The following is an 11281-nucleotide window of genomic DNA, read 5'->3' on the forward strand; positions in this document are numbered from 1 at the left end:
GTAACAAGCCATCCTTTTGGTGGCCTGTGGAATGTTTTAGGGCTGTGTATGTTTTCTTTTGTTGTTGTTTTCTTTGTTTTTAAATACAAAATTTCACTGGATTCAGAAGAGAAAAACCAAGATTCGCGAGGGCAAAGAACCACACAGGCTGCATACGTGGCTGATAAGAATACTCAACATTCTTAATGATGACAGCAGAAAGACAGGAAAAAGTTAAAGATGATATACATGCCTGAAAGGAGGGTCCGAAATGTCTAGGCAACTTGTCCAGTGACTATTTCTTTTGTAAGCTCCAGAAGTCCAGACACTTATTAAGCAATTATCTGGAAGAAAAGAAAGCCAGACAGCTGCTCAGCCTTTATTTTGCCAGGACTTCCTCACGGGCTTCTACCACAGCCTAGACCCCGAGTAAGGATGGCAAATGTTGACTACAAAACATTCATAAGCGGGCGGCATTTTTTCCTCACTGAATTCCAGTAAGAGTTTAAAAGGAAAAAAATACAAAAGGGGTGAATAAGTTCTGTTGTACCTCTTGGGCGTTCATCATCTTTGGAGAAGAAGAAAACTCTAGCACTTTCCGTGTGGGGTAAAGAAAGAAACCTAGACAAGTACAAAGGGATTTTAGCATCCTAAAAGACACTATCAAATTCCATGAACGCGAGTTAAAGCTGTAGCGCTTCAGAGAAATGGTCAGCCTTGAAGAGCTTTACTCCGCAGTAACCAAATACAGCCTTCTATCAAAAACCCCGCTTTTTAAAAGAAAACTGACTGTGTCTTTGGCTTTTGGCCAAACTCCGTTTGGTTGTGGTCAAACCAAAACAACCCAGTTAATTTCTTGTGCTCCACTTCTCTCTTTTCATATTCAACTTCACACCAAATGGGCTGCTGGGAGTTTTGACTCTGTGCAGCACAAAAGGTTTTCCAGGGTGACTTTCACCGCTCAGAGGTGTGCAATGTCAGTTTCCCGTTTCCTGAGTGCTGCTCTTAATATGCCCACAGCATCCAACTACTGCAACCAAGGAGACAACAAATACAAATGGAACTTGCATTTCTTGGTCCTTTCCAATTTCTGATGTCTCGGGCTCATCATCACCCTCGGAACTGCTGTCTTGGAAACGTGGATCCTCTTGCCATGTGACTTTTACCGGTTTTATTGGTCCAAGTATGTAAGGCTCTGCAATAACAGCACCAAAAAAGAAAGCAAGCTGGAATAACCGGGTTATTCCTCTACTTGCAAGGAGAAATTCCCCCTTTCAAGTGAAATACTTCTCTTGGAGAAGGCAGATTTAAGGAGGACAGAATCTTCTCCCCTCAGATTTTCTGAGGTAAATCTCTGCTCCAGTATTTTCCACGTTGTTCTGGGGATCCCCTACGTATTCTTAAACCCCTATGGCTGCATTCAGAAGACACTACCTACCTTCTGAATTCAGCAGAAGTGGGGGGGGGGGGCTTGTTGCCTTGTGTTGTTGCATTGGGGTTTTTAATCTTTTGGACAGCTTCACACAGTTTCTTTTCTTTCCTACATGACTGTGGCTTGATTTAATATTGTTTCATCTTAATTTCATAAGGCCTCATTTTATCTGAGGTTAGGACTCGCCAATGATCACGTGTCATTCAGTTTCCATTTTCTAAAGGTCCAAGAACAGAATTCAGTAACTAATAAAATGTTCTTGAATCTTGGGGTCAGCTCCAGGGTTTTGCTCTTCACTCTACATTAACACACATTTTCTTTGAAATCTTGTCGGGTTCTGTGAAACTTGCCATGACTGGTGTGTCCCCTTTTTCCCTGTTTGAGAAATTTAGGGGATGACAACAAGCTTTTTCACCACTCTGCAAAGACCCCACTGCCTTCTCAAAGCACACCTTTCAAAACTCCTGAGATGCAAGCACGAGTTACCTCTCGTTAATCTACCACAAGCCTGGCAAGTAGAAATGAAGATCAAAATGCTTCTGCCTAATTACTGGCTTCTGCCGCTGAAAATCCCCCGGATCCTGACCCTCTTTACACCGTATTGCTCTGCAGTGCCTGCCCTAAGCTCTTCCTAGAAACGGCACCCTTAGAAGGGTTCTGCTGTTACCTTCGTTCATGCCCGACTCCTGTGTGTCTCCAAAGAAGGAAAAGTGAAAGCACTCGACTCCTGAGCTACGTCGTTCGCAGGCAGAGGTCCCAGATGGTCAGCTGGGGCAGAGTCCTGCGCATCCTCTTTGTCCCAGAGTATGTCCTCCGTTTTTTCTGGTTTGTTCTTTGAAAGTCCAAACAAGTCTCTTAAATCAGCAGCAATAGTCCTCCGTTTTTTCTGGTTTGTTCTTTGAAAGTCCAAACAAGTCTCTTAAATCAGCAGCAATAGTCCTCCGTTTTTTCTGGTTTGTTCTTTGAAAGTCCAAACAAGTCTCTTAAATCAGCAGCAATATCGCGATCGATGTCTTCAGACACTTGAGGCAATGTCTCACTCTCTTCTTTCTTCTTCCTTTTGGCTTTCCTAAAATCAGATTGTTCAAGGATAGCAACACAGCACATGTCCTTTTCAAAGACAGCTTCCCTAAGAGCCTCCTTGCTCTTCGTGTCTCCCTAAATGTATCCAAACCCATTAAGGAGTGGTTCCCTATCAAGGGGAAAGCAGTGGGGAAACATCTGAGGTTTGAGTCTAAAGGCAGGAACAAGTGTCCTTTTTTAATTAGCCACACCCTTAAGTGACTTCTCACTTAATACGTGGTAACATAGAAATCCAGGTATTTAGCACAGATTTCTTTCCTGCCAATAGCAATGTCAAGAGCTAATACGCTTTTCTCAGAGACCTGCAAATCTCAAGGTCCCTGTATTGACCTTCCTCACCTTCACTTTTGGCAGAGAACAGGAGGACTAGAAAGAAAAGATGACACTACATGCTGCTTTTCGAGGTCTGAGTTGAGGCGCGACGTCGCTGGCGGGAGCGGTTGCTCCTGGTGGATGTCCCTGATGATGTCTCCCTCCGCCTGGGCCTCTCAGCACTTGCTGCTGTCCTGCGGCCCCCGTCACGGCGATTCCTCGACCGGACAGGTGGATTTGGGGCCGGACCTTGCTGGCGGGAGCGGCTGCGTCTGGGGGATGTCCCCGATGATGTCTCCCTACACCTGGGCATCTCAGCACCTGGTCCTGTCCTGCGGCTCCTGTCTCGGCGAATCCTCGACCGGACAGGTGGATTTGGGGCCGGACCTTGTTGCCGAGAGCGGTTGCATCTGGGGGATGTCTCTGATGGTGTCCCCCTGCACCTGGGCCTCTCAGCCCTTGGTCCTGTCCTGCGGCTCCTGTCTCGGCGAATCCTCGACCGGACAGGTGGATTTGGTGCCGGACCTTGTTGCCGAGAGCGGTTGCGTCGGGGGGATGTCTCTGATGGTGTCCCCCTGCACCTGGGCCTCTCAGCCCTTGGTCCTGTCCTGCGGCTCCTGTCTCGGCGAATCCTCGACCGGACAGTTCGATTCAGGGCCCAATGTTGCTGGCAAGAGCGGCTTTGCCTATGGTCAGGTCCAGGACTTTTAGGACGGCTGCCGTCCTCAGGGTCTGGGGAGCTGCTGTCTGATGACCCTGATGTTGCCTCACTTTCTGTGCCAGGGCTGCTGCTCTCCAGCGAGGAAGATTCCAGCAACGGCTCCAATGCTGCATGGTTGGTGCTGCTGCGTTTTCTGCTCTCTCGAGATGGAGATGGAGGAGACAGACCTGATGGCACCGGGCTGCCAGAGCTGTGGCTGATGGCCTCGGATTCTGCGGAGCCATGGGCCGGCTCCAGTCCTGACTGGCTGGTCAGGCTGGGGCCATTGAACTCTGCCTCATGGCTGGAGGCTGAAAAGGGAAGCAGGAAGGTCAAGGGCCTGCCAGGCCGGGGCCAGGGCCAGGCCAGAGCGGTGCCCTCAGCCCTCCAGGAGCGCACGGGCTCTGCCAAGCCCAGCCTGGGCACTGCCCCCAGCCCAGGGACGCCCGGGTGCTTTGCCTCATACCCGTGCCCAGACCAGCACAGCTGTCACACTCCCAGCTGGCTGTGCTGTTTCTCAGGCCGGAGCAGCGCCGGTGGCTGCCCTCAGCAGCGCAGGAGGAGCACAGGAGCAGTTCCCAGGGCCTGGGAAAGCAAACAGGTTCATGGCACTGAAGGCAAAGTCTCCACAGCTCGGGATTGTCCAGCTGAGCTCTTCTGGTTCCTTCTCCTTTGAGCCCTTGCCGAGACGGGGTGCAGCTTCCCGACTTACCCCTCTTCCTCTGCCTCCTCCCTGCCTCCTGGATAATGGCACTCTCTGGCATTGCACCGGCTGTGCCTCTCTCCTAATTCAGCAAAGGAATCGTTGTCCTCCCATGTTGGCTGTCTGATGGAGAAAGGAAAAGCCGATTAGCTTGTGCTGCTCCGCCATCCTGGAGGTACAGGCTGTCCCTGCTCTTCCTCCGGTGCTTTTGCAAGTCGTGCATGAAGCTGAAGCCCAGACTCACGGGACAGGGCAGGGCCAGGACTGCCGGGGCGGGCCCTGACACGGCACAGCGCCTGCCCCTTCCTGTGTTGTGAGCCAGGCAGAAGGACACCAACCTGAAGGGGATTCGGATCCCCATGATGAACATTCGGGGAAGAAATGCTCTAATGTCTCTGCAGAGGGGGCAGTGGAGGCATAAAAGACCAGCGCGCAAGGCCTGTCCCTGCAGGCCAAACAGCAGCAGTGTGAGTGAGGCCCCGGTGCTGCTGAGCACCTGCTGTGCCCCGGGGCTGCGGGAATGGCTCCTACCTGGATGCAGTCCCGGTGGAACCAGGCCCTTTTGCACGCTGGGCACACCATGGTGCCATAAGTCTCTCTATCGTCCACGGTCTCCATGCAGATGGCGCATTCGGTTTCCGGCTCCGGAGTCACCCCCAGCTCCAGATGTGGGCGGTGCTCAGGGCAGTAGGCGCTGGGGGAAAAGGAATGGGCAAAGTGAGAAATGCTGGGTCCTTCTGCAGGGGTGACCAGAAGGGGAGAGGAGGTACCTGTACTGTGCAATATACTGTGTGACACAGGCACCATGCTTGGCACAGGGCAGGTGGAACCATCTGTCGCAGTCTTCCTGACAGCACATGATGGTGGCCCCAGTCTCCCCACAGACGCAGCAGTGCTGGAAAGAGCCAAGCAGCCCCATCAGCGGCAGCCTCAGGGCCTCGCCAGGCGGTCCCACGGCTCCGGGCAGGGCGCAGGACTGTGGCCGCTGCTGGGTCTCAGCCCACAGACCCGCCTGGAGGAAGAGGCTCCTGTGCCAGAGGCTCTGTGGAGCCGCTGGGAGCCAGACTTTTGTCCCACAGCTGGTGGGAAGGGAGGGCCGGCCTTTCTTTCGTGGGGTCTGGGCTAAGCTCTGGCAAACCTCGCCTGGCACAAATCTCCCTGCTCTTGTCAGGCTCTCACCTTCTGAGCCGCTCGGCTGACTGCAAGTTGGATATCGCGAGGGCGAAAGCCCATGAGTCCTGTCCGATTATCGTCTTTTTGAGAAAGGAGGCTGGCAAAATACTGCGGAAAAGGCGAGGAGCTGATGAGGAGAGAGTGGCAGGGGCTGCCCACTGCAATGCTGGAGGGAGGCCCGGTGCAACTCACCAGGCAGAAGACGTGGGCACGGAGCCCGTGCTTCTCCCGTTTGTCGCCACAGATGTCCGGGTCAGCCTCTGCGCGGCGGCACAGCAGGCACGCTGCAGGGGACAGAGCCAATGGCACCGGGCACGAGCACCTCTGCGGGGCTCTCAGCCCGCAGCATCGGCCCCAAGGGCTGCTCTGGCCCTGCCTGCCTGGCTGATGGGCAGGCCTGGAGGCCTTGGGGAGCAGGGGACAGCGCGGGCACGGCCGTCCCCACAGCTGCCCCCGGCCCAGCTGGGCCCCCCTTGGGGAGGAAGGAGGCTCCCAGCCCCAGCATGGCTGGGCAGCTCCTGCCTCCCCCTGCCTCCGCTCCGGGCCCCACGCTGGCTGCCCCGACAGCCCCTGCGCCAGGCTGCGGGAGGGCTGCTTTGCCCTCACCTGGCTCTCTGGCATCAGGGGCCTCCTGTTTCCTGTCTGCCATGGTTCTTGTCAGCAGTGAGTCCCTGTGCAGGAACACTGCGGTCTCCTCCAGGTGCTCGTCCTCTCTCTCTATGGGAGAAAGGAGAGTGTGGGGTGTTTGCAGAACAGGCCCAGAGCCACGAGGGCACTACTCCCTGGTGAGCCCTGCTCCTGTCCTCCTTTTCCTCCCGTCACAGCGTCGAGGAACACTGCTGTCTCCTCTGGATGTTCCTCCGCTGCCTCTGGGAAGGGAGAGGCAGGTGAGCCTGCAGCACAGGCCCAGAGCCCCGAGGTGTGGGGCCCCTCTGGCCCCTGGGCAGCCCCGTCCCTGTCCTGCCTTCTCCTCCCGTTGTCAGGCGGCACTGACACACGGCCTGAGCCCAGCGTTCCCTCTTGTGGCCTTGGTCGCACGGGTCACAATGGCCATTCTGACATCAGCAACGCGCACCCAAAATAGGGGCAACGATGGCCTCAGTCCCACGCCACCCATTTGAGGCTGCCCAATTGGGAACCGAGGTTCTGAGATGGGTCCGAGCCTTTGGTCAGAGTGGAACCAGGGCAGGGGTTCCTGCAGCAAGTGCAGGGTCAAATGCCAGGCCCTGGGGCAGCCATCGAGGGTGGCACTGTTGGCAGAAAGGGGCTGCTCACGCAGTGCCACTCCAGGGCTCCTGGCCCTGGCAGTCGGCTGCCCAACTTTTTACACTGACTCCGATGGAAACCCAGAGAATTCAGTGGGAGTTTTCTGTGTGCATCTGACTGGGAGAGCTTGAAACAGTCCTCCACTCAGAAGTCAAATGCAGGAGGGATGCTTTTCCCACATGAAAGGCACTTTTGCCAGTTTGGTCCATGCTTTCCTACTAGCAAATAAATATATTGTAAAAAACAACTAGAAGAGAAGCACAAACCGTTCCTTTGGCCTTTTCTCATTCATGTCTTTGCAAACATGCTCCTGGAAAATCCAGATCAATGGCTTCTAGAACAATCAGCGAGACCCTGGGAAGCAAGGGGTGACGAGCAGGGACACCCTGCGCCTGCCTGATGCCGGGGCAGCAGGAGTTCATCAATTTTCCTGTCTCCATGGGAGAGGCACCTTGGGAGGACAAGGATGCCTTCACTGAACTAGGAGGGAGGCACAGCTGGTGCAATGCCAGGGAGTGCCTTTATCCAGGAGGCAGGGAGGAGGCAGCGGAGGAGGGCCAAGTTGGGAAGTGGCACCCAGAGCTCTGTAGTGATCCCGTGTCTCGGCAAGGGCTGGAAGCAGAAGGAGCCAGAAGAGCTCAGCCGGACAATGCCGAGCTCTGACACTTTGTCCTCAGCGCCATGAACCTCCTTCTTCCCCAAGCCCTGGGATCTGCTCCTGTGCTCCTCCTGCGCTGCTGAGGGCAGCCACCGGCGCTGCTCCGGCCTGAGAAACAGCACAGCCAGCTGGGAGTGTGACAGCTGTGCTGGTCTGGGCACGGGTATGAGGCAAAGCACCCGGGTGTCCCTGGGCTGGGGGCAGTGCCCAGGCTGGGCTTGGCAGAGCCCGTCCGCTCCTGGAGGGCTGAGGGCACCGCTCTGGCCTGGCCTGGCCCTGGCCCTGGCTTGGGGGGCCCTTGACCTTCCTGCTTTCCCTTGGAGCCCCCAGGGATGAGCCAGAGCTCAATGGCCCCAGCCTGCCCAGCCAGTCAGGACTGGAGCCTTCCCGTGCCTCCCCAGAAGCCGAGGCCATCAGCCCCAGCTCACAAACACTGCCGAACAGGGTTTGCCCAGAGTTTTTCCTATTAGATCTTGGAAAGGATTTCCAAAGTAACACTGTTTGGCAGCTTCTTCAAGGAAGAAACATGACACGCTTCTCATCAGAAAAAAATGTTTATTGCTTTACTTTCACTTTTTTTCTTTTGGCGTCCTTATGCTTCCTTCGGCATTCCAGAAAATAGTGAAAATCTAACGTCTTATTCGGAGAAGTCTCTGAATCCACTCCTAGGAGAAGTCTCTAAATTCACTGTTTCTCTTGAACACTTTCTTGACATGCAGTTAAATAGCTGGTCCTGTAACATACAGAGATTTAGTGGTTTACCTGAGTGACATCACAACCAGTATACTAAACCACTTTTGTTCTCTGGTAATTACAAAGTTTCAGGCTCTTGTCCAGGTCCTGAATTAATTTCTCATGCAGATTCATAGCCGTGTTCCCTCCTCATGCTCAGCTTTCAGCCACAGTTACCAGGGAACAAACGTTACCTACTCACCTCAAGCAACAATCTACGTCTGTCTTCCCAACCGTCTTTCTCTTCACTGGGCTCTGTTGATCTACAAAATAACTTTGGGCCCTCTGCACAAAACAAAGAACCAATTATAAGCGTTAGGCACTTCTGATTATGCTGCTGCTTGGAACACTCATGAGCAACACAGCAATAAAGTCAGCAGCCCTATTCTTCGCGTCCTTCCTATTCTCTTCCCCCCCCCCCACCACACGTGGGCTCCAACAGAAATGGTCTGTGTTACAGCCTCGTGTACTACGAAAAATGAAAGGCAGCAGCAGTTCTCCTGAACGTGCTGAAATCTAGATTGCAGTGAAATAGCAGCTGTTCCAGTAAAAGCTCAACACCGGGATCCCACATCTCCCCCCAAAACTGATGGCTGCGGACGACTGGGATCTCCATTTTAACACGCGCTGTAAATCAGACAGGCTGGAAGCACGCGGAACAGTAACTGTATGAACACATCAGTACATTGCATCAGAGTTACCTAGTAAGTCTCAAGAAACAAACATCCTTTAAGCCTGTCCTAATGCTATATTCTATCACATGTAACAAGCCATCCTTTTGGTGGCCTGTGGAATGTTTTAGGGCTGTGTATGTTTTCTTTTGTTGTTGTTTTCTTTGTTTTTAAATACAAAATTTCACTGGATTCAGAAGAGAAAAACCAAGATTCGCGAGGGCAAAGAACCACACAGGCTGCATACGTGGCTGATAAGAATACTCAACATTCTTAATGATGACAGCAGAAAGACATCTTACCTTGTGCACACACCTTGTACAATTCTGCTTTACAGTTACGACTGTTCGGTTTTACCATGGGCAAAATACCCATGCAAAGGGTAACTCAGGTGTTACAACATGAGACAGTTTGGTATAAAAATTCAACTTTCTGATTATGTCACACTAAACTTTTCCCTCTAACACTTACTTCTGCATATCTCCTGAACTTGCATCTTTTTTCAACATCTCATCCACTTCAGCTTAATTTTCCTCATCGGAATCGAATATGATGTGTTTGTGCTTTTCATGCTGGCTGCTTATCCTAGGAAAGACTCATCAAGTCAAACACATCAAATACTTGCTGCCCTCAGACGTGACTCTCTGAAAGACATTTCCATGACACAAAAAGAGGAATCTGCTATTCCTCTTGCAACTCTACAGGTGTTCCAGGGATGGGGTATGCAGCCTTTTGTATACTCTCAAAAGAAAACTGGCAATGTCATCAGAAATTCCAGACTGATTTTAAAGCATCTTGCTCCACATGTATTAATTACCCTCTTCCTTCTACTGTGCTAGTACCTTGTATTGAGGTAGAAGTTGTGAGTATAATTACCAGATTAGAAAGAGCTCCTTGAATGAGTTTCTTCTGTAATTCTCTCACTTTGTGTCTCTCTTCCAGAGCTGCCAGCCTCCTCTGGTTGTCCTGGAGCTATTTCTCTATAGTACTGGGCTCTTTTGAGGCAGCAGCATGAAGACAAAGCTCCTTATCTTCCAGAAGGCTTGTCTTCCCATTCCCACCTTTATTACCTTCACATTCTGGATTTTTTCTGCTTGTATTCCTCTTAAATGTTTTGGAAACCTGTTTTGGGCTCTTCAGCTGCTGTTTAATGTGTTCCTGGGCCCCTGCAGCATCACTGTCCGTGTCACTCCTCCCATCACTCTGATCAGTACTGGCAGCAGCAGCTCCATGCTCTGAGTTTTGGTCTTGTAGAGAACTCACACCTTTGTTCTTCCCTTGCAAATGAGGCCTGGAGCCAGCTGCTGAGGAGAAAGCAGCTGACAGTTCCTTGTGCTGTTCACAAGGCATTTTGTGTCTCTTTTCGCTGCTGACTTCAAGTGAACACGATGGATGGTTCTTTGGCTGATTTTTGGATGACTCCTCCCCACAATAAGATGTACAAGCTTCAAGTCCCAAGCTTTCTATAGACTTCTTCTTTAACCCAGTGCTGTCCTTACTTAACTCTTTTACACAAAGGGACCCCATTCCTCTAAAGGGCATACAAACGTTTGGAAACCTGTTCCTTCTCCATGCTCAGAAGCCAAGGTGTGATACCCAGAACACACACTCTAGTTTCTCTGCAAGGAGACAAAACAGATCAATGACACAGAAGTTAACGTGATTAGAACAACGAATCAGGGACAAATCAGCGCATTAGAAAGCCATGAAGAACCCTATAAGCAGAGCACTCTTTGATTTGCAGTAGGTAACACGCTCTGCTCCAGCGCAGCGACAGTAAATCCCGCGCTGCTGCAGGAACCGGGGTTCAGGCGCTGGGGGGTTTTTAAAACCCTGAACCACATAACCAAATGCGCGAGAGTAAGTGCAAACGGCTCTTTGCAGTATAACCCAAGGGTTCCCTATGGAGGGAACGCGAGCCGCCCACAGCCCAACCCTCCCCTCCCGGGAGATGCCAAGGGACCCCCGGACTGAGGAGCCGCGCAGGCGGCTCCGGCCCCGCCTCACCGCCGCCATCTGCAAGCCCCGCAGCGCCACCAGCTTACCCTCCCCCTCGCAACTCTCCCCAGCCCGCACTCGAAAAATGGGTTCCGCCTCCTGCGGCCGCTGGATTCTGATCGGCTGTTCGTCTCTGCCGGGTTCCTGTTTCCGGCCGATCAAATGTGGTGGGAACACAGGGGCTGGCTCGTGTAACAGCGGACGCTTTGAACGTAACTAACCAGGAAGAAAAGCAGGGGTGTTTTCTGGAACACGTGAGCAAAAATTAACGTAACCAAGGGAACAGCCGACAAAGCAAGGCTTTTTCCTTTCATTTATAATAAAGAACTCGGGAATTATCCCCCAGCAGCTCTGTTGTTTGACCGGGAAGGGGAAGGAAGGCGTGGCCAGCGCCCCCCGCTCGGGCAGCAGCTGTGGTAGCACCCGGGCTTGTGGGTTGGCGCGCGGTTCGAACGGCGCGGGGCGCGCGCGCTGCGTCAGAGCGCTCCGACCGCTCCTCGCTCCGTGCCGGGACTGTCGGGGCCGCGTCAGAGCGCTCCGACCGCTCCTCGCTCCGTGCCGGGACCGTCGGGGC

At 52.8% G+C, this 11281-nt stretch overlaps 1 protein-coding gene and 1 long non-coding RNA gene across 4 annotated transcripts; both read right to left on the bottom strand.

Moving 5' to 3' along the window:
• Nucleotides 1-232: 232 nt before the first annotated feature.
• On the bottom strand, nt 233-6295 carry LOC116449378 (PHD finger protein 7-like). The gene is made up of 11 exons (XM_032120842.1): nt 5989-6295; nt 5575-5666; nt 5389-5490; nt 4980-5104; nt 4741-4903; nt 4548-4654; nt 4219-4332; nt 3973-4091; nt 2834-3817; nt 2079-2480; nt 233-1174 (listed from the first exon to the last, which is right to left on the bottom strand). Exons 1-9 carry the CDS (start codon nt 6029-6031, stop codon nt 2880-2882), a joined length of 1803 nt encoding a protein of 600 aa, XP_031976733.1. The 5' UTR covers nt 6032-6295; the 3' UTR covers nt 233-1174; nt 2079-2480; nt 2834-2879.
• A 1549-nt stretch (nt 6296-7844) lies between these two features.
• Nucleotides 7845-10732, bottom strand: LOC116449380. Of its 3 annotated transcripts, XR_004242359.1 has the most exons (4): nt 10717-10732; nt 9586-10328; nt 8241-8323; nt 7845-8039 (listed from the first exon to the last, which is right to left on the bottom strand). It is a non-coding gene; the product is annotated as an uncharacterized LOC116449380 (long non-coding RNA). The 3 variants fall into 3 exon arrangements; XR_004242357.1 differs by lacking the exon at nt 10717-10732 and having other exon boundaries at nt 9586-10710; XR_004242358.1 differs by lacking the exon at nt 10717-10732 and having other exon boundaries at nt 9181-10710.
• Between the last annotated feature and the right edge of the window lie 549 nt (nt 10733-11281).

This window comes from Corvus moneduloides, chromosome 11, assembly GCF_009650955.1.
Source record: "Corvus moneduloides isolate bCorMon1 chromosome 11, bCorMon1.pri, whole genome shotgun sequence".
Taxonomy (NCBI): domain Eukaryota; kingdom Metazoa; phylum Chordata; class Aves; order Passeriformes; family Corvidae; genus Corvus; species Corvus moneduloides.

Bases quoted from the DNA above. Each gene is read 5' to 3' on its own strand.
- LOC116449378 (XM_032120842.1), bottom strand. From the start codon at position 6,031: ATGGCAGACAGGAAACAGGAGGCCCCTGATGCCAGAGAGCCAG. The intron at 4,333-4,547 runs GTTGGTGTCCTT...TTTCTCCATCAG, and splicing joins GGGATCCGAATCCCCTTCAG to ACAGCCAACATGGGAGGACA. The intron at 4,092-4,218 runs GTAAGTCGGGAA...TTGCTTTCCCAG, and splicing joins GAGGAGGCAGAGGAAGAGGG to GCCCTGGGAACTGCTCCTGT.